This window comes from Trichechus manatus, unplaced genomic scaffold (genome assembly GCF_000243295.1).
Source record: "Trichechus manatus latirostris isolate Lorelei unplaced genomic scaffold, TriManLat1.0 scaffold00028, whole genome shotgun sequence".
Classification (NCBI taxonomy): domain Eukaryota; kingdom Metazoa; phylum Chordata; class Mammalia; order Sirenia; family Trichechidae; genus Trichechus; species Trichechus manatus.
Genome location: NW_004443964.1, coordinates 14860520 through 14881953, shown reverse-complemented (window position 1 = coordinate 14881953; position 21434 = coordinate 14860520). Strand labels below are relative to the sequence as shown.

General features: G+C 36.4%; 1 protein-coding gene across 3 annotated transcripts in view; it reads left to right on the top strand.

The window, feature by feature from the left end:
- Positions 1-21434, top strand: part of CEP112 (centrosomal protein 112) — a 443305-nt gene that overhangs the window by 127853 nt on the left and 294018 nt on the right. For all 3 annotated transcript variants that reach the window (XM_023729297.1, XM_023729296.1, XM_023729295.1), the window contains one exon: positions 4208-4287. In XM_023729297.1, coding sequence (XP_023585065.1) covers positions 4208-4287 — 80 coding nt within the window. The remainder of the gene's footprint in view (positions 1-4207; positions 4288-21434) is intronic.

Sequence of the window (21434 nt, the reverse complement as noted above, 5' to 3'; positions counted from 1 at the left end):
GTCGGCACCAGCTCCGTTCTCTTTACTGTGCCGTGATGCCGGCCACGGTGGAACTGTCTCCTCGTATATGACAGAATCTGGTTTCTTGATTGCTTAAATTCCTGGGAGACGAGAGTGAAATACATATTTTGTAAGTGTCCAGTAGATGTGCTTGTTGTTGTTAGATGCCGTGGAGTCGGGACCGAATAGATGTGTTTATGCCTGCTTAAGTCAGTTACTTACAGCCAGTTCTCGTGTTTGAGAATGTCTGCATGTCCTTGAGTAGCTGGTCTGTATTATTATTATTTATCACTTTTACATTCATTTTTGGTATTAACAGTATATTCAAGGGAAAGGATTATGAGCAAATCAATTCAAGCCTCATTCCCCTCTAGCATTAGTATATTAAAAGGGAAAGGTTGACTATATATCATTATCTTTTTCTGAGTTGTCTGTTCTTTAATTTTCTTTTATATAAATAAAGGATTTTTTTTTTAATCCAAAAGAGGATCACATCTTTAGTCTCATTTTCGAGATTAGTATGCAGTGATTTCTTGTTTACCTGGTGTCCAGTTATCTGTCACCCACAACTATATGGAATATAATTAAAAAAGAAAACATAATCAAAAAAGGCCCTTAAATGTACAAAATAAATATATTCAACTAAAGAAAAAACAATAAAACCAGAACAGCGTTTATTGACTATTTTAGCATGGACCAGGTACTGTGCTGGGTGCTGGGGATATAAAAACAAATGAGAAACAGCTTCTAGCTTTAAGGAACCCTGGCTTAAAAGTCTGTGCATTGATAAATGCATGCTTAACTCAGAGGTACGTCCTTCATCCTCCCACCCAGATAGTTCCATTCCTGCTTTAGAAACTGTTCTGATTGTTTTAGAAGCAGTAAACTAGGTCAAGGCATTTAAGTTACACATTGACCAGCATCAAGAAGTGGCAGCTGAAAACTTGGCAGAGGTTAAGATTGAAGAGTGAATGATAAAAAGCACTTGCAAGAACTCAGTGCTTAGCATTCAGGGACCATTTTCTGGAAGGACAGGCAGTCCATGTGAGGGAATTACTATGTGGTGACGTGGTATGATTTTTGATGTTCACAGTGACCTTAGATTATCAAAAAGAGTTTGCGTTTAGTGTATTTGCCCTGAGAAGGTGATAGTAGTAATTTTTAACATTCATTGAACATTATTACGTTCCCAATATTGTTCTAAGAGCTTTACATGGAGTAACTTATTAACTCGTCTTGATACTTTGATATATGTACTGTTATTATATCCATTTTCAGAGATGGCAGCTGAGGCACAGGGTGTTAAGGAGCTTGTGATGGAGTGTGACACAAGCCCATTAGGTCTGACTCCAGGGCTTGCACTCATAATCACCATATAATTTTAGGTAGATTTTTCTCAAAAATGGTTATTATTTTTTTAAGTTTTCCACTTAAAAGGGGTACATCTCAATTATTTAAAAATTCACTTCTATAGAACAACTCATTCCCTGATGATGAATAATAAATATTTCATTACTTGAATTGAAATACAGATCATTTTTATTCAACTACTTATGTCTATGCAGTTTCTACATATATATGTGTGTGTTTATGTGGTGAGAACAAAGGCATGTGTCAAAGAAAAACTAAAATAGATTCACATTGAACTTTTGTCTCAAAATGGCATCTGTCTATGAGTTCCTAATGCATCCTCTGTCAACTCATTAAATAATAGACAAAGACAATATTTAATGCTCAATGCTAGTGAAAAGAGACTGCCAGCTAACCTGGTGAAAACTAACCTGGGTTAAAACCTAAATCCAACTATGGGATAAAAGAGACTTAAAGTTAATTAACACAAAGATTAAAGGAGAAGAATGGATAAGTATAAGTAAACACCAGCAGAAAATAACAACTGAGACTTTAACTGTGCTGCTACTACTTTCTCCCACTTTTTTCCCAGCTGTCCTCCCCAACTTCCACTTGAATAGATCTACTTTTCTCCATTTTTTTTAAACTTTCCCTTAAGATTTTATGTGAAGAAAGGATTTTACTGATATAAAAACATATGTTTCCAAAATCTTCACATTATTGAATGATGTTCTGCTGTGATCAATAAGGTTTTCATTGGCTGATTTTCAGAAGTAAATCACCAGGCCTTTCTTCCTAGTTTGTCTTAGTCTGGAATTTCTGCTGAAACCTCTCCTCCATGGGTGAGCCTGCTGGTATTTGAAATACTGGTGGCATAGTTTCCAGCACCACGAAAGCCACTACAGTATGACAAACTGACAGATGGGTGGTAGATTTCAACGCTATTTGGTTTTTTAATGGACAGTGAGCCTTAGAGATGACTTGCTTGTTTTGGACACATCATCAGGAGGGATCAGTTGTTGGAGGAGGACATCATATTTGGTGAAGTACAAGGCCAGTGAGGACAAAGGAGACCCTCGGTGAGATGGATTGGCACAATAGCCGCCATGATGGACTTGAACCTGCTGGCGATCATGAGGATGACACAGGACTGGGCAACGTTTTGTTCTGTTGTACATAAGTCACCATGTGTCAGAATAGACTTGACACTAGCTGTCTAGCTAGCTATCTCTGTAGCACTGGAATGGTGCTTCTGTTGCTTTAGTAATGTTTTTACTTCAATTTAATATACCTACTACATGCCAAACACTGTAGTACGTACTAGAGATCCAAGATAAATAAGACCATTTCAGTCTTGAACCTGGTAAAATTTTGAACAACATTCTTTCTTTTTTACAGCTCAAGTAAAATAAATGTAGTGACAAAAAATTGCATTCACTCTTTCTAATGAGAAAAATAATGTTCATGAGATACTCTAAATTTACCATTTAAAACACGGGGCGAGAGGAATTCTGATCTTCTAATTCTCCTGATACTCCACTTTCTCCACCACCCTGCATTTTCCTGTCTGCTTTTCTCAGTTTTTTCTTGCTTTGCTGATTGCTACCATAGCAGCCGTAGAAGCTTTCTGATATTCCCATGGAAAGTTTACTCTCCACCCTTTTAGTTTACAAGCAGACAGTTGATTGTAATTATTATCATCACCGTTTTTTTACTAAAACACCAAAGGAAAAAAATACAAGAGAATTATAAAAAGAAAGAGTTAAAAAAAAAAAAAAATACAGGTCCCCATCCAAAGTACTATAAATGACTACAGGTATTTTGGGCTAGTACAGCTTTAGTATTTGATATAGTTTGTTACAGTGTATGTCTGTTTTGTCGCCGTTCTTATCATTCTTTCCCCACCCCTGACCCCTCACTTGCGCCTTCAGCCTTATCTGGGTTGCCAACCAGCCAGTCTGTATTCCTACTGCACTAAGTAACTTGAACTTTCTTACCTACCAGCTAGGTTCTCCATCTTCAGTTTCCACGTTTGTGGAACCATGGCTGCTGTTTTTGCCTCCTTTTCCATCCATCAGTACCAAAGTTTCCTTTCCCTTTTATATGATACTTAAAATATGCACATGGGTAGGCTTATCTGCATTTGCATATGAAGAGCTTTCTGTAAAGAGATATTTTCATTTGGCTCCCATTATCAATGTTGCTATACTACCTACTCATTCAGGAAAGATACACTCATCAGAGGTGGCGAGGGATGAATTTTCTCCCAGATTCAGTAAAATGTGAGAAGACTCATTCCAGCAGTGAAAGAGAGGACTAGTCCATTCCGACTTATAGTGACCCTATAGGACAGAGTAGAACTGCCCCATAGGGTTTCCAAGGAGCGGCTGGTGGATTCAAACTGCTGACCTTCTGGTTTGCAGCTGAGCCCTTAACCACTGTGCCACCCGGGCTCCTGATTTCATCATAATTCATATGTGTTTTGGGAAATACAGAAACATTATTTATTGTACTCTCAAATCTAATGAGACTCTTTCCCTTGGATTGTATGTAATTAAAAATTTGTTCAATAGTTATTGCTCCTTTTTAAAAATTTCTTACATATCAATTTAACAGAGAATCCACATGCAGGTTGAGTCAATCTATTTATCTGTTTTTAACTTGGAGCAGAAAATTGGTAGTCCTGAAATCATTTTATGGTAAATGATTATGATTAACGAAGTCTCAATCCTGAAGTAATCTCAATCTAATTTTCTGTTAAAAATGGATTTAAGATGACGGTTTCATTATTTGCATTTCTCCTTTGAGTAAATATTCCTTGTCTTTCAGTACATTTTGTGTGTCTTTGTCATGGCAGGTGCATGACTTGCAGAACGAACTTGATAAAGAAAAAGAAGATGCTCAAAAAAAAATTCATAAATTTGAGGAAGCTTTGAAGTGAGTAAAATTGTAATATATTAAACATTTTTTGAGATACTTACACACTAAACTGTGAGCCAAATTAAGTAACTGTAACATAAAGATCACATTTTTATAAGCCATGCTATGGTTTAGTTTGAGTCAGTTTTCTGTCGCAGATCTCTATTTTCAGAATTTTATTACTAGCCAGTAAATTTTTTTTTAAAAAGGAAAAATCAGTTCAGCTGTTTTTTAAGTGATAGGAATGTAAGAAAATAGAACTTAGTGGTTTCAGATGCTTTCTTACTCTTAAATGAAAACAGATTTTTTAAAAAAAACATAGAGATTTAGGTCTTAGGACCTCTTAGAAGACTGCCTGTAGGTTTTGTTCAGAAATTTGGGTAATGAAAGTTCCAGTTATTATATTTGAACATGGACTACTGTGAAAGCATTGTTTAGGAAAGATTTTGTCATCTTATCTAGTATTCAAACATACGTAAAAGTATTAGATTTTGTCTTCTTCGTTTATGTACTAAATGATTAACCAAAAAAACCCCATTGCTGTCAAGTCGATTCCAACTCATAGCAGCCCTATAGGACAGAGTGTAACTGCCGCATAGGGTTTCCAAGGAATAGCTGGTGGATTTGAACTGCTGACTTTTTTGGTTAGCAGCTGTAGCGCTTAACCACTGTGCCACCAGGGCTCCAATAAATGATTAGGCTCTACTTATAACTAGGTTTTACCCTGCAGCTTTTAGCTAAAAGACATTGATTCATTCAATAAATATTGATTGCATTCCCACTATGTTCCAGGCAATGTGTAATCCCTTGCCAGAGTAATTTATAATCTGGTTGGAAAGATATTAAAGAAATTTGCAATTGCAATACAGGGTGATGAGAGCCTTAATAGGAGGAAGGTCAGCAGGGTACCTGGCCTGAGAGTGGTTTAGGAAGGGAAACTTTCTTGAGTTTAATACACCTAGCTAACTGCCAGATAATCAGCTAATTAATCACAAAGAGGGAGAGGAAATGGTTATGCAATCTTCCCAGACAGAATTTGATACTAAGTTTGTTTGATCCTGGGTGTTCTCTTTGGACTTTATGTAAGTTGTTCCTGTTTGGAGGTTTGGGGAAGCAAGAAAAATGGTTCTGAATTAAACATTGTTAGTAAAATGTATTGGCTCAGTTGCTGAATAGAACATCTTAAAATAATTTATGCTCTGTGACATCACAAGAGATCAATTTTCTCCTCTACGCAAGGATTATTGCTGCTTTGTTCACATCACCAAACATGAATTAGATGAAACCATAACAGAGCTACAATGTTTAATAAATTTTAAGACAAATAACTGTATCTTATACTGTAGTTTGAATAATGATACTAGGACATTCTTGCTTTCTTTATGGATGGCATGCCCTTTCTTTGTTCCTCATTAATTAAATTTTTTTCTTATTTAAAATGTTAACCACTTCCTTCACTTATTAAATTTACCACACTTTTTTTTTTCTCTCTCTCTCTTTTTTGTCAATTTCTTTATACTCTTTTGGTTTATTGATTTGAATTTTATGTTCCTATAGAAAATGCCTTTAAATAACAATAAATCAACAAACATTTGTTTAGTACCTACGATGTTTATGCATTTTATAGTATCATACTGAAAAAAAATAGAAGGTTTGGCAGAGATAGTCCAAGACATAATGCTGTCTGTAGTGATTTTATGGTCCAAGTTAGGCACTTGAAGTCTAGAGTAACGAGGTACTAAGTTGTTGAGGAATCCCTGGGTGATGCAGCTGGTTAAGCACTGGACTACTAACCAAAAGATTGGCTGCTCAAACCCACCCAGAAGTAAGGCCTGGAGATCTGCTTTCAAAAGGTCACAGCCTTAACCCTATGGAGTGCAGTTCTACTCAGCGCATGTGGGGTCACCATGAATTGGAATCAGCTCAATAGCAACTAACAACAAGTTGTTGACAGTAAGTGCAATGAGAGTTCAGAAATATTTTTTTCAGTGAGATATTGAGAGTTTATTTGTTAAAAAAAAAAAAAACTTAACATTCAGTGATAGTGAAAGAACCTTGAAAGCCACAAAGTTTCTGTACAAATTCAACATAATCATTTTCTGAGCCAAGTAAGGCACTTCAAAGTTCTCTTTAGGCACTTGAAAGTTCTTTGCCAAACACCAAAATCTCCTTGGAGTTCAGAGAAGCTGTTTTAGAATTTTTAATAAAATCCGCTGTAGATATATTTCTCCCATTTCCTAAGTAGATGACGTCTTCATTTTGCCTAGATGATCTTATAAGTATAGCACAAGTAATCTGGTCTGAAAGTAACAGAGTAACTTTTTGTGAGGTCTGAACTTCAAAAGAAGAAGCACAAGCTGGCTATTTTTCCAAAGGAAAATATGCTGGGGGTTACTGCTGCTGCTTTTAAATCTTAAGTATAGGGTTAGATCCAGCTGGCCAGGAGACAATTCCGTTTTGCTAAAAGCAAAATTTTTCTTTAATAAAAATGCCCAAAGGTGAAAAATCTTGCCCTTAGAATGTGATGTTATTCATTTATGTAGTCATTCTTTCATTCACTTAATCAGAGTTTATCTCTTCTCTGTATGTTGGATGTATAATAGAGGATATCAGAGAAAACAGGAATATATGCTTAAGAATTCACATTGTAGATTAAAATTGTGTCCCCACAAAGTATGTGTTGGAATCCTAACCCTTATACCTGAAAATAGCATATTTTCTATATGTTATAGAAATCTGCTAAGAAAATAGTATTATTTGAATTGTTAAACACATCCAGAAGTATCCATATATTATAGTTATACACACAGGTTAGAAGTTCTTAAGAAGCAATCACTTGATTGTGTATTATCATTATAAAACTATGGTACAGTTCTTTTAAAGTTGAGGATTATAAATTTATATTAAAATCTAAACATTACGTTTTAAGAAAAGATCAATATTTATGGCCAATCATGTACCAAGATCTTTGCAGTAAAACCTTTTTTGTCTAGTTTCATTAATTCATGTATTAACAGTAAAACTATACATATTTCCACAACTGGTATTAGTCCACATTGACACAAGGTATAACTTTTAAAAATTGTTACTTGGTATAAGAGATGAAAATGAAGTTAAATCTAAAAATATCAAGTAGATTAAGTAAAGTGGGAATCTGTACCCCTACTGATGTGAAGATGATGTATAGCTCAGAAGTATGACGTGGGGAAACTGATGTCATCTAACTTCTGGGAAAGGATCAAAAGCAAAGAAATGTAAAGTACTAAGGCCAAAACAGTATTCTTCAATCCTTTGGAAATTTGAGAGAGAGAGAGAAAATTGATGAAGGCATTCACCTTGAAGTTTCTTTTACTTTTTTTTTTTTATGTCAAACCACTATTCATATATTTTTAAGGTTGAGATGAAGAAAAAATCAGAAATGAAGCCCTGCTAATATCACAGTGTTGGGAAAATGGAAAGTCAAAGGAAATGTCTTGCCCTGTAATTGTTCTTTCCTCCTACACGTCAAATCTTGTTCCTACAAATTCTTAGGAAATACTCAAAATCTTTTGTTAATTATGGATATTTTTAACATTGATACTGCTTTTAGTAAGTAGACCACTCACTACAGATTGACTATAGCTTTCTTTTATTGCTGTTAAATTTTGTATTCTTCTCCTTTCTCAGTATGTTTTTCTGCGCTCTTAATTCAACTCCAGGTTTCAGGGGACCTAAATAATATCTTTGAGATGAAATTAATTAGTAAAAAGTGTTTTTTTAATCTAAAATTCTACCATGGCTACATCAATATATACTCACTTGGTTCTTCAGTGAAGTTCTTAGTCATTACAGGTGTCAACTTAAAAAATAAGGGAAAATCACGTTGTCATAAATGCATATGATTGCGCTAGAGATGAGCCTGCCTCTTTTTGTTGTTAGCTGCTGTCCAGTTGATTCTGATTCACAACAATGACCCTACATACAACAGAATGAGATACTGCCCGGTCCTGTGCCATCCTCACAGTCATTGTTACGCTTGAGCTCATTGTTGCAGCCACTGTGTCAGTCCATCTGGTTGAGGGTCTCCCTCTTTTTGGCTGACCCTCTACTTTACCAAGCATGATGTCCTTTTCCAAGGACTGGTCCCTCCTTATAACATGGCCGAAGTATGTGAGACGAAGTCTTGCCATCCTTACTTCTCAGGAGGATTCTGGCTGTACTTTTTCCAAGACAGATTTGTTCATTCTTTTGGCAGTCCACGCTATATTCAGTATTCTTTGCCAACACCGTAATTCAAAGGTATCAATTCTTTTTCAGTGTTCCTTATTCATCGTCCACCTTTCACATGCATATGAGGTGATTGAAAGTATCATGGTTTGGGTCAGGTACATAGACCAAGAGACAATCACTTGTACAGAACAAGGGGATACTGCGTGGTTTAAAATCGGGAAAGGTGTGCATCAGGGTTGTGTCCTTTCACCATACTTATTCAATCTGTATACAGAGCAAATAATCAAAGAAGCTGGGCTATATGAAGAAGAACGTGGCATCAGGGTTGGTGAAAGACTCATTACCAACCTGTGATATGCAGATGACACAACCTTGGTTGCTGAAAGTGAAGTCCTCAAAGTGACATCTTTGCTTTTCAACACTTTAAAGAGGTGTTTTGCAGCAGATTTTGCCCAATGCGATGCATCGTTTGATTTCCTAACTGCTACTTTCATGGGCGTTGATTGTGAATCCAAGTAAAGTGAAGTCTTTGACAACTTCAGTATTTTCTCCTTTAATCATGATGTTGCTTATTGGTCCAGTTGTGAGGATTTTTGTTTTATTTATGTTGAAGTGTAATCTGTACTGAAGGCTGTAGTCTTTGATCTTCATCAGTAAGTGTTTCAAGTTCTGATTGCTTAGCAAGCAAGGTTGTGTCTCTGCATATCGCAGGTTGATAATGAGTCTTCCGCCAATCCTGATGCCACGTTCTTCTTCATGTAGTCCAGTTTCATGGATTATTTGCTCAGCATACAGATTGAGTAAGTATGGTGAAAGGATACAACCCTCACACACACCTTTCCTGATTTTAAAACACACAGACTCCCCTTGTTCTATTCGAATGATTGCCTCTTGGTGTATGTACAGGTTCTGCATGAGTACAATTAAGTGTTCTGGAATTCTCATTCTTCACAATGTTATCCATAATTTGTTATGATCCACACAGCTGAATGCCTTTGCATAGTCAGTAAAACACAGGTAAACATCTTTCTGGTATTTTCTGCTTTAGCCAAGATTCATCCGACATCAGCAATGATATCCGTCATTTCACATCCTCTTCTGAATCTGGCTTGAATTTCTGGCAGTTCCTTGTCAGTGTACTGCTGCAACCATTTTTGAATTATCTTCAACAAAATTTTACTAGTGTGTGATATTATTAATGATATTGTTCAATAACTCCTGCATTCTGTTGAATTACCTTTCTTTGGAATGAGCACAAATATGGATCTGTTCCAATCGGTTGACCAGAGAGCTGTCTTCGAAATTTCTTGGCATAGATGAGTGAGCAGTGTGCGTTCGTTTGTTGAAACATCTCGGTTGGTATTCCATCAATTCCTGGAGCCTTGTTTTTCACCATTGCCTTCAATGCAGCTTGGACTTCTTCCTTTAATATCATTGGTTTTTGATCATATGCTACATCCTGAAGTGGTTGACTCTGTGTATTCCTTCCCTCTTCCTTTGATGCTTCCTGTGTTGTTCAATATTTTTCCCATAGAATCCTTCAAAATTGCAACTCGAGGTTTGAATTTTTTCTTCAGTTCTTTCAGCTTACGAAATGCCAAGTGTATTCTTCTCTTTTGGTTTTCTAACTCCAAGTCTTTGCACATTTCATTATAATACTTTACTTTGTCTTCTTGAGCTGCCCTTTGAAGTCCTCTGCTCAGCTCTTATACTTCATTTCTTCTATTCGCTTTAGCTACTTTACCTATTAGTGTATGTTTATTATATATTTGTTATATAATAAAATACAATTTTTATTATTCTGAGAAATGATTCCTTCTCTAGAGAAGTAGAAACTAGTTAGCGTGTCTGAGAAATTTTTGGATTTGACAAGTAAAGCAAGAAATACATAGAGCATCTGTCAAAATTAGGGTGTGTCAGGTCTTAGAACTCTTCACGTGAGTGAAAACTAGAATATTCTAAATCAGGAACTGGGACGCAATAATAGGTCTCTTGTAGGCATGGTGTGGTTCAGATGTTCTGAAAACAAAGCATAATGAGACTTATTTCTAGGAGGGGACGTTGAAATAGTGATTAAGATATCAAATGCCACACAGTACATGCCACATCTAGACGTACCAATGAAGTGAAGGAAATACAATTTTCCTAAAGAGAAGAATTGATCTTAACTCCCGGGTGGTTATTTGTTTTTGTTCAAAACAGATGAAACAGAGATCCAAGGGCCCAGGGTCCAAGTCCAGCATTTAAGGGCCCGAAGCCTGAGTGACCTGCCTGATGTCTCAGAGTTTGCAGAGTAGGTCCACATGGTTGATTGTTCCAGTGAACGACGCCTCTTGATGTAGTCTATGTCCTTGTGCCGTCCCCACCAATTTTCATTATGTCTTCTGTGTTCAGAAATTTCCTTCTGTAAATTCTAATTTGAATGATCCACATATAGAGATGAAAAGGAAAGAGAAGATATTTTACCATGCCTAGATCTTCAAAGTAGAAACACCAAAACATACCATTTGCCAATCTGAGTTTCTGCTCCCTTCCCAACTCAGGTACTTTTATTGGCAGATCTTTTACTAATAGGCAGCATTCTTTCTTGTCGTAGTCCTCACTGTACTTGGCCAGTTTTAGGTTAAAATTAATTAACTTAGGTAAATTAAGTTTACATCTGATGGTCAGTGTTTTTATAGCTCTTATTTGTTATGAGGCTTGCCATATAAAATACTATTTTACCTGACAGACTCAAAAGAAAACTATTGATCAAGTAGATGAGAAGGGAAGGTAATACAACTTTTTGCCTTACGTTGCTGTTAGTGGGTTTGTTTTGTTCATTGCATCTAAAAGTATCTTCTAGTACCTGTCTAAAAGAGTATGTGCTCTTTTATTTTTTTAAGGAAGATATTTCTCCCCACAAAATGAAATGTTTCTAGTTTACCACTAGATATATCCATTCTTTATTCTGGATGCTACTAACTGAACTTTGTACTTTAAGGGAGTTTTTCAGGAGGCAGAATATAAGAGAAATCATTCATAACATGCTACATTTACTTTTGCTCATTAAAACGTTATGACGGGTGTGTATAGTAACAAAATAACATAAAATCGAGATAAATTCAGAAAAACAAAATTACTCTTGTATGTATTATGGGTATGTATGTATGTGTGGACTTTTATTTTTCTGAATGTTTTATTATTGTTGAAATCTAAACTTTTAAAGTGCCAGAAAAACTTCTAAATATTTTTATAAGGAAAAATTACTAACCCCTATCTAATAGAGCTTTTGGTTAAAGGGAAATGAAGTTTTGGAGTATGGTGGGATGTTCATTCTTTTGTGCCTTATATTCCAAATTTTCTTTGATTAAAGAATTCATGTGTTTACATTGTTCAGGATAATTGATTCATCAGGGATATTTGATTACTTTTAAGAGATTTTGACTCCCAGTGTGTATTTTTATTTCCAGTGTGGCACATTTTTTGAGTGCTGTTTTCTAACAGGTTCTAAGTTATTTCCCAGCACTTTGAAGCCTTTAATGACACACAAGTACTTAGAAATAGAGGAATGGACTCTTTCGTCAGTATCCATTGCCATATCTGACATAGCTTTTCTGTTCCTTTCTGTCTCTGCTTTCTCATTTTATTCATTCTCATTTGTTGAATAGTATTTCAAAGTGAATATGCCACAATATATATATCCATTCTACTGTCAGTAACCATTTGAGCTGTTCCTGGTTTGGGGATATTCTTAATAGTGCTGCTGTGAACACTTTCATGTGTCTTTTAGAATACCCATATACACATTTTTGCTGAATACATATGCCCATTCAGTTTTTATGTTGTGCTAAGTAAGACACATATGTAAAGAGGGTAGGCCTATTTGTAATCCGTGGAACAAGTAGAAATTTAGATGATTCAGTGGCATTGTGAAAGAACAATTGAAGTTAGCGGGGACTCAGGTTGGTTAAAGACCAAAGGGAAGAAGTTATTGGAGGCCTTCCTTCACTTTAACTTCACTCTGGTGTACTTTTGGAAACCCTGGTTGCATAGTGGTTAAGCACTACGGCTGCTAACCAAAAGGTCAGCAGTTCGAATCCACCAGGTGCTCCTTGGAAACTCTGGGTCAGTTCTACTCGGACCTATAGGGTTGCTATGAGTCAGAATCGACTTGATGGCAGTGGGTTTGGCTTTTTTTTCTGGTTTACTTTTGAACCTATAACTCTGAGAACACAGTTATTATAATCAACTTACTTTGCTTAGGAGGATCTAAAGCACAGGTGATATGATTCATGGACCTGCTAGTTGGTGAATGGTGATTATAAGCTAACTGAGCAAGTATTACAAGTAAGAAAAAAATGTAAGAAATTCTGAGGGCTTATTTTATCATGTTCTCGATGTTTTCTTCCTCAGTGAAGATTTCTGTTACTGGTAGGTTTTTTTTTTTTTTTTTTTTTTGAAAATTTGTCATTATATTTTCATATACCAGTGCCTTTTTGAGCACAATTTTATTTGCACATAGAATTATTGAAAAAAGTTCTTGGATATTTTCAAAAGTAGTTTAGAATGTTCTGAAATTACATTTTTGCTTACCTGTTTTAAAGCCAACTCTCAATGCTGGTGGTTTTCAGTTAATATTCAGCATCTTGTTTATTGAAACCCTAGTGGTGTAGTAATTAAGAGCTGCAGCTACTAACCAAAAGGTCGGCAGTTCGAATCCACCAGGCGCTCCTTGGAAACTCCATGGGGCAGTTCTACTCTGTCCTGTAGGGTCACTATGAGTCGGAATCGACTCCGCAGCATCGAGTTGGGTTAGTTTATTGAAAGTCATTTTGTAAAACTATTTATGTACAGGGGAATTAGCAGCACCTCTTTTTTTGCCTGTCTTATCTATAGTTTTGTTTAAAATGAAGAAATTTAAGAAATAGTTTTATGGTGTTGTTTTTCCAAGAAACTGACACATACATAGCTTCTAAACAACACAGTCTTTTCTTACTTAATATGCATAGTGTTTATAATCTCCCATTACAGTGGAAAACAGATTATTTACCCCTAAGGTTATGTTTTTAAAGAAGCTGTATTTTTAAAGATGAGCGGGAAAGCTTTCCCGTAAGGCTCTTTTAAATCTCCTCATTTATCTTTGGTTGCTTGTTTCTTATTGTATATCAACATTTATAATATTAGAAGGTACAGGGATTAATCTTCAAATAGGAATGCCTTAGAGTAAAGACAATAAAACTGTAAAGTTATAATGACAGTATTTCTGTACCTTTATTTGCTAGACACTAATCTTTAAAGAAGACTTAAATGGAATGCTAAACAATCCTGTGATTTATTCAAAAAGGGAGTGGACTTCATTTTGATTAGGCTTCTTTTTTAATGGAAGATTGCCTAATGCAAAAATTTGGTTCAAGTCACATTAAAAACAGATATTCTTATAGTACCCAGGAGCTTGAATTTTGAATTTTGGTAGAAAGGAAGAGCTAAGTTAAGTTAAATCAGTCTTGTTTAAGAATTTCAAAGTATAGCTGAATAGTATACTTTTAAATTTAATTTTAATTTAAAATATTGCCAAAGTGAGAAACGATGACTTGGTTATTTTGTTTGTAAGCTTGGTGAAAAATAGTTCAAGGAATTTATAGTGATACGTGCTTTAAAATGGAAAAAAATTGAATTAAGAAGTTGTCTGGAAAGAAGCTAAAAGGATGCCTGCAAACATAAATATCAATGTAAAGATTTCTGTTCCTAATAAGTTAGTGAATGAAAACATCTATACAGGGTCACCTTGATAACCAATTTTATTGTTTGAAAAACAAATTTATACTTTTTCAGAGTTTTCTTGGAAGAGTAATTATAAATACTATTCCACCAAAACATAAAAGTAGTTTATAATTTATGATACTTATGAAAGATAGGGATGAATTTAAAGACTAATTGGTTTTCTAAATTTTCAATATAATTTTTGTTACTATTACTGAAATTAGGAACAGATAAACAATTTGTAATGTATCATTCAACCAAAATATGTCAGATTTTTATATCTGCCTACGTTGCCTCTAATAACATAGATATTGTATAGAGTTGGGGCAAGAAGGAAATATTGGAAATGTATGACATCCTTTTGGATTTTATTTAACTAGAATTAGATGAATTATATCAAAGTAGGATTAAATGTAACCAGATATTGATGAATTATAGCCGGTTTATTTAAAAGGTCAACTCTCTGTTACTGCCATTCAATTTCTAGGCTAATCCAAAAGAGAATTGCTTTTTTATCCTGTTGTAATAGAGAGCTTATGGTAAAATGAACTGTGAAGAATCCTTGAAGGGTGAACTCTGGATACCGTCATTGTCCGCATGAGAAAACTTTCCTAAGTATTTATTTTTTAGCTTTTTTTTTTTAATCATAAAATTAATAAATGTTTCCTGTAGAAAATATAAAAATTACAAGAACACTAATAAGAAAAATTGAAATTGTTTATGATCACATCAAGTAAGCTATCTGCTGTTATACAATTTTGATTACTCTGACTGGATATTCAGTCTTGAGTTTTTGTTGAGAACCCCTTTCCCACACCCTATTTTTACCCCCAAAATTTTCTTAGCTCTTGGATATTTTCTCTTCTATTTGAATTTTAAAATCAGGTTTTACTAAAACTCTGTTGGGATTTTTTTTGTTTTGTTTTTTTGTTTTAACGAAGAGAAGTTTATTTCCTCACAGTCACAGTAGGCTAAAAGTCCAAATTCAGGGCATCAGCTCCAGGGGAAGGCTTTTTCTGTCTGTTGGCCTTCTCATCAATGTTCCCCCGGACTAGGAGCTTCTCGGCACAGGGACCCCAGTCCAAAGGACGCGCTGTGCTCCCGGCACTGCTTTCTTGCTAGTATGAGGTCCCCCTGTCTCACTGCTCACTTCTGTCTTTTATATCTCAGGAGATTGCCTTAGGACACAGTCCAGTCTTGTAGATCAGGTCCTGCCTTACTAACACAACTGCCACCTATCCTCCCTCATTAACATCATAGAGGCAGGTTTGCAACATACAGGAAAATCACACTGTACCAGGAATCATGGCCTAGCCAAATTGATACACACATTTTTGGGGGGACATAATTCAAACCATGACATTCCACCCTTTGGCCCCCCAAAAATCACATCCTTGCAACTTGGAAAACATATTCACCCCATTATATCATAACAAAAGTCTTAACTCCAAGTCCAAAGTCCAAAAATTTCTCTTCATCTGTGAAATCTAGAATACAAGTTATCTGCTTCCAAAGTACAATGGCAGAACAGGCACAAGCTAGACATTTCCAATACAAATGGGAGAAACTAGAGGAAAAGAAGTGATAATAGGCACCAAGCAAGTCAGCAGAACACATTACATTAGCCCTTGAGGCTTTGAAAATAATCTTCTGTTCTCTGAGACAATTTACACAATAGCCCTGCCCTCCAGACTCTAGGTATCCTTAGAAGCACCAGGGGCCATTGCTCCACCCTTTGAAACCCCTGAGGTCATGGCCATATCTTTTGAGACTGAGGCAGCTCGGCTTCTTATGTCCCTTGTCTCTTCAGCTTCTGCTTCCTTTGGCCTCTTGGCCCTTGGGCCTCATGCCCACATCTGCCCTCCTGGGGCCAGTGTTCCAAAGCTCTGTAGCTCCACCGGTATAAGTGCCCGGAGGCACGCCACTCCGCCAGAAAGCCTCGTGCACACAGACACTCAGCTCTCTCACTCCGTGGGTTGGCAAGCCTAGATCCACCAATAAGTGCCCAGAGGCACCGCACTCTGCCAGGAAGCCTCCTGCACACAGGCACTCAGCTTTCTCGCTCCATGGGTCGGCTCCAGCACCGTCTTTCACTGGTCTCCTGGTTCTGGTGCTGTTGGTTCTCTGCCGCTGCTGCTTCTCTGCTGCTGTAGGTTCTTTGCTGCTGCTGGTCCTCTGTCCCTGCCATATGTCTATCCATTCACAGTTTTAAAACCACTTCCACATTTTAGGTATCTGTTAGAGCAGCACCCCACTCTCTTGGTACCAAATTCTGTCTTAGTTATCTAGTGCTGCCATAACAGAAATACCACAAGTGGATGGTTTTAACGAAGAGAAGTTTATTTCCTCACGGTCAAAGTAGGCTAAAAGTCCAAATTCAGGGAATCAGCTCCAGGGGACGGCTTTTTCTGTCTGTCGGCTTTCTCATCAATGTTCCCCGGGGCTAGGAACTTCTCGGCACAGGGACCCCACTCCAAAGGACGTGCTCTGTTCCCGGCACTGCTTTCTTGATGGTATGAGGTCCCCCTCTGTTGGAATTTTTATTGGATTTATATTATTTTTATAGCTCAACTTGAGTAGAAATAAATTTTTACTGTATTGGTTCCTCTCTTCTGTAAACGTAGTACCTCTCTCCAATATGTATATTTTAATGTCTTTTAATAAATGTTTACAGTTTTCTCCATAAATATCTTCCTATTTAAAAAAAAAAGATATGTATTACTTTAACTGTGGAGGGTGCACCTATAGTGCGTCAACCCCATTCCTCTTTTACTTTCAATCCAGATGCTTTCTGTGGGTTGCTAGCTCTGAATGGGTGTATCTAAAGGAGGTTGGAGTAAAACACCAATAGATGTTACTCAGAAAAAGCATCATGATGGAATAATATAGCTGCCAAACATTTTGATGGTTTAGACACAAAATCTTTGATCTAAGGGAAGTGGAAAGTGTCTTCCTACCTCTTTTTTTCAGGTTTCATATCTTGAGGCTAATTTACACTTGCTCTCAGGTTGACCTGGGTAGGTAATTTTATCAGCCTGCTTCCATTTGCTTTGTAGTTATTGGAGATTCCTCCCAGGCTCTGCCATTGGGTTGTCTGTGTATCTCAGTTTTATTGTTATTGGGATGTTTTTAGTTTTTTCCCCTTTCTCTTTCTAGATATTTCTAGTGAGTGCGTAGGAGACACTATTTGAGAGATGTCAGCCAGGTGTCATTTTAGGTATATGAGGACTAGACTTAGTCTTAACTGATTTTTTTCGTAGAAATGTTTCTGAAATGTAATATATACACACCCATCTCCTTTATCATTGCATGATGAACAGAAGTTTATGATAAGTCAGCATCATCATTTTGGAATCATTTATTGTGATTTACTGTACATTCAATTATTGATGAGTTTGTGGGACTGATATTCAAATACACACTGACCTTTTCCATGACCTTAAAACTTGATGTCTTATAAAAGAAGAAAAGTCCTTGATCTCAGCTTGCTTTGTGGCCTTTTGCCTCTTTTTGAAGAGGATAGAGTGAGGCATGTGGAGCTGTATGGCTTCCTGAGCGGTATAACACGGTTAGCTTTCTGCAAAATTAATAAAAAGGCTGACTCAGGATCTCCCAAATGGTGTTTTTTTTTAAAGCTCCAGAAAATCATCATATTCTGTTGCCATGAGTGTTCTTTGATTTTTCACAGCATCGAATATATGCTTTATTAATAACAGACCTCAAGCGAACTCCTTCTGAGCTTTTATCCCTGTTTCTTTATTCCTGGCACTATTTGTTTGTGGGGTGTATAGAGAAGCCTTTGTTATCACTTTTAGACTGACAAATGGTCCTGCTCTACCCCTCTAGTCATCTATCACTAATCACATGTAAAGACCGTGCTATTTCTCTTCTTGCAACGCCGGTCCAAAATACTGTTGATAACATCATTAATATTCCTCTTTTAATTTCTCACCTTCTTATCTTCATTTATAAGACCGCACCAATCCTTCAACCAATTCTTTGTCTCCTCTCACAATGATTACATCTTTCTCCAGTATGTAGTCTAATTAAAGACCCTCTTGGTATCTCTCAACTGCATTATTCTCATAATGTTTAAACTTACAACCCATTGCTGTGGAGTCGATTCTGACTCATAGCGACCTTGTAGGACAGAGTAGAACTGCCCTGTAGGATTTCCAAGGAGTGGCTGGTGGATTCGAACTGCCAACCTTTTGATTAGCAGCTGAGCTCTTAACCACTGCACCACCAGGGCTCCTTATAATATTTAGACATGCTAAATATCCATTGTAAAAAAACCTTTTCTCAACTTCATACTCCCTATCCATTTATGATCCCCTCTCCATCTTTGCTTTTACAGTCAGGTTTCTTTAAAGAGTTAGTTTACTTATTGCCTCCGTTTCCTCATTTATTCTTCAGTCCAATCTAGTCAGACTTGCTGATGTCACCAAAATTGCTCCTTACCAGTGGATTATGTCATTGGTAGGTGTCATTTCTGTTAACTTTACCAGTGACCTCCAATTCAGATTTGTTTTTCAGTCTCCCTTCCTTACAGCACTCTTCTTGAGCTTCTGTGGTACATTCTCCTGCTTTTCTTCCTTCCATTCAGCCTTATTTGCATGTTCATTCTCTCTTTTCACTCTAGATTTTCTTTTTAGACATTTTTGTCTAAGACCATAGCTTTAGTAACCATCATTCTATACCATCTTTACAGCAGTGATTTGCAAATGTACATCCCAGGCCCAGACCATTCACTTAAATAATTTTCTTGATAACACTTTTTAATATATGATGTTTTAATATTCATTTGTCTGTTTATTTTCTGTTTCCTCTCAATCCATAAAACCAGGGCCCTCATCACTCCACAATCCTTTACTCATAGAATAGACTTGGTGCATAGAGGTCCTCAAATATTTTACAAATGAAGGAATAAATGAGCTGGACAAAAATCTGTGCCCACATATTTCCTTTTAGTTGCATCAAAAACCCTCTCTTCTCTTTTGGGATCCAATTTTAGAAACCTCTTGAACCAGTCTCACAGGTCGCTAAAGCTCTGTTCAGTTTTTTTTAGTCTTTAATTTTTTGCATGTGTTTGTGCTTTATTTGGGCTAATTTCTTTTTCTGTATCTTCAAGTTCACCAATATTTTCTTTAGCAGTGTCTAATATGTTTGTAATTCTATCAAATTAATTTTTTACTTGAATTTAAAAAAAAATTCTAGACATTTCTTCTTGTTTTTTTGTATATCTTCCATTTTAATCCCCATTTTGTTCATGTTTTCCTTTTAACTCTTGAGCATATTGATTATACTTGTAATAGCCACTTATGGTCCATTTCTGCTAATTGTATTTTATCATTTGTAGGTGTCATTTCTGTTGACTGAATATCTTTCTGGTTTGGGGTCACAATTTACTGTTATTTTACATGTCAAATAATTTTTTTTATTGGATGCCAGACATTCTTAGGGTCAAGTTGCTGAGTGTGTTGATTTTGTTGTCTTCCTTTAAAGGCCGTGGCTGTCTGTTCAGCAGGCAGCATAGTCACATATAGGAGCCCTAGTGACACAGTGGTTAAGCACTCAACTGCTAACCGAAAGGTCGGCAGTTCGAACCCACCAGTCACTCCATGGTAGAAAGATGTGGCAGTCTGCTTCCATAAAGATGTACAGCCTTGTACACCCTACAGGGCAGTTTTACTCTGTCCTGTAGGGTCGCTAGGAGTCAGAATCGACTCGAGGGCATTGGGGTTTATAGTCACTTATGGATCAAGTTGATCCCTTCAGGACTTGTTTTTAAACTTTCTTAGGGTGCAACTACTACCTCTGTCTAGTTCCAAAACATTCTCATCACCCCAAAATAAAGCCCAGTATTAAGCAGCCCTCCTTCAGTCCCTGGAAACCACAATCTACTTTCTATTTTTTTGGATTGACCTAGTCTTGATATTTCGTATGGACTCATACAATATGTGACCTTTCGTGTCTGGCTTCTTTCACTTATAATAATGTTTTTGAGGTTTACCGATGTTATAGCATGTATCATTAATTACTTCATTCCTTTTTATGACTGAACAATATTTCATTGTACGTATATAGCATAATTTGTTTATTCATTCATCAGTTGGTGGACATTTGGGTTGTTTATTCCTTTTGGCTATGTGAATAGTGCTATGATGAACATTTGTGTACAAGTTTTAGTTTGAGTACCTATTTTCAATTTTGAGGAGTTATGTACCTAGGAGTGGAATGGCTAGGGAGCAGCTATCTGTTCTTGTACTTGACTTCTGTTACTGGTCTTCAGAATGATGCGCTCACAGTTGGTTTGTGTATTCCTTTTCATACCCTACTTGCAGCTGTTCCTGTAGTCCACAAAAGGAGACTACTCACTGAACATAATATAAAGGGTTTCCAGGCATTTGATAAGAATATTCTTTTCTAGTGGGTTAGTCTCAACTATAGATTAAAGTGTTATTTGATAACCGTAGAATTATAGCTAAGTGAGGTGGGTGTTCTTAAGTGCTGTTTGTATCTAGTTAGGGTAAGCATTTAAGTTAAATAAGTTGCCTTTCTCTACTTTGGGAGGTGTTTTGCCTGTATCTCCTATGCCAGGCTTCATAAATAGAATTTCTGTATGTTGATCAGTGCTAAAAGTACTGTGGCCAATTTTTACTTTCTATATCCAACCATGTTTAACCCTCATCCCAAAAAAAAAGTAAATAAAAAAACTCCGTCTCCTTTTGTTAGGAGAGTTACAATAGAATTGCAAGGCTATTACATCTGCCGCCCACAGGCATAGTTTTACAGTGTTGCCACCTTTTCCTACAGCAGCTGATTTATACAGTCTTAAATATTTTATTTTATTTGTAGATGTCAGAAAAATAGTGCTAATACTAGTGATAACAGAGTTGAGACAAGACAGAAATCATCACACATGCTGAAAACAATGCTTCTTTAACCTCAATTAGATCCCTTTGGACTTCGGCCTGTCAAGTTGTAAAGGAAGAGAGTGAAATTCTGTAACACCTGAAACACTGGTGCCCTCTCACAGTTATGTTGGCTATTAGCGATCACATACTCTGGTTTCTTGGTAGAGACTCAGAAAATAAATTTCATCAGTAATGAATTTATGTAAGTCATCTCTTAGACAGGTATTAATCTTAATTGTAGTTCTCTTCCCAGTGGTGTTCCCCAAGTTATATTCTGAACATAATAGCTTATATACC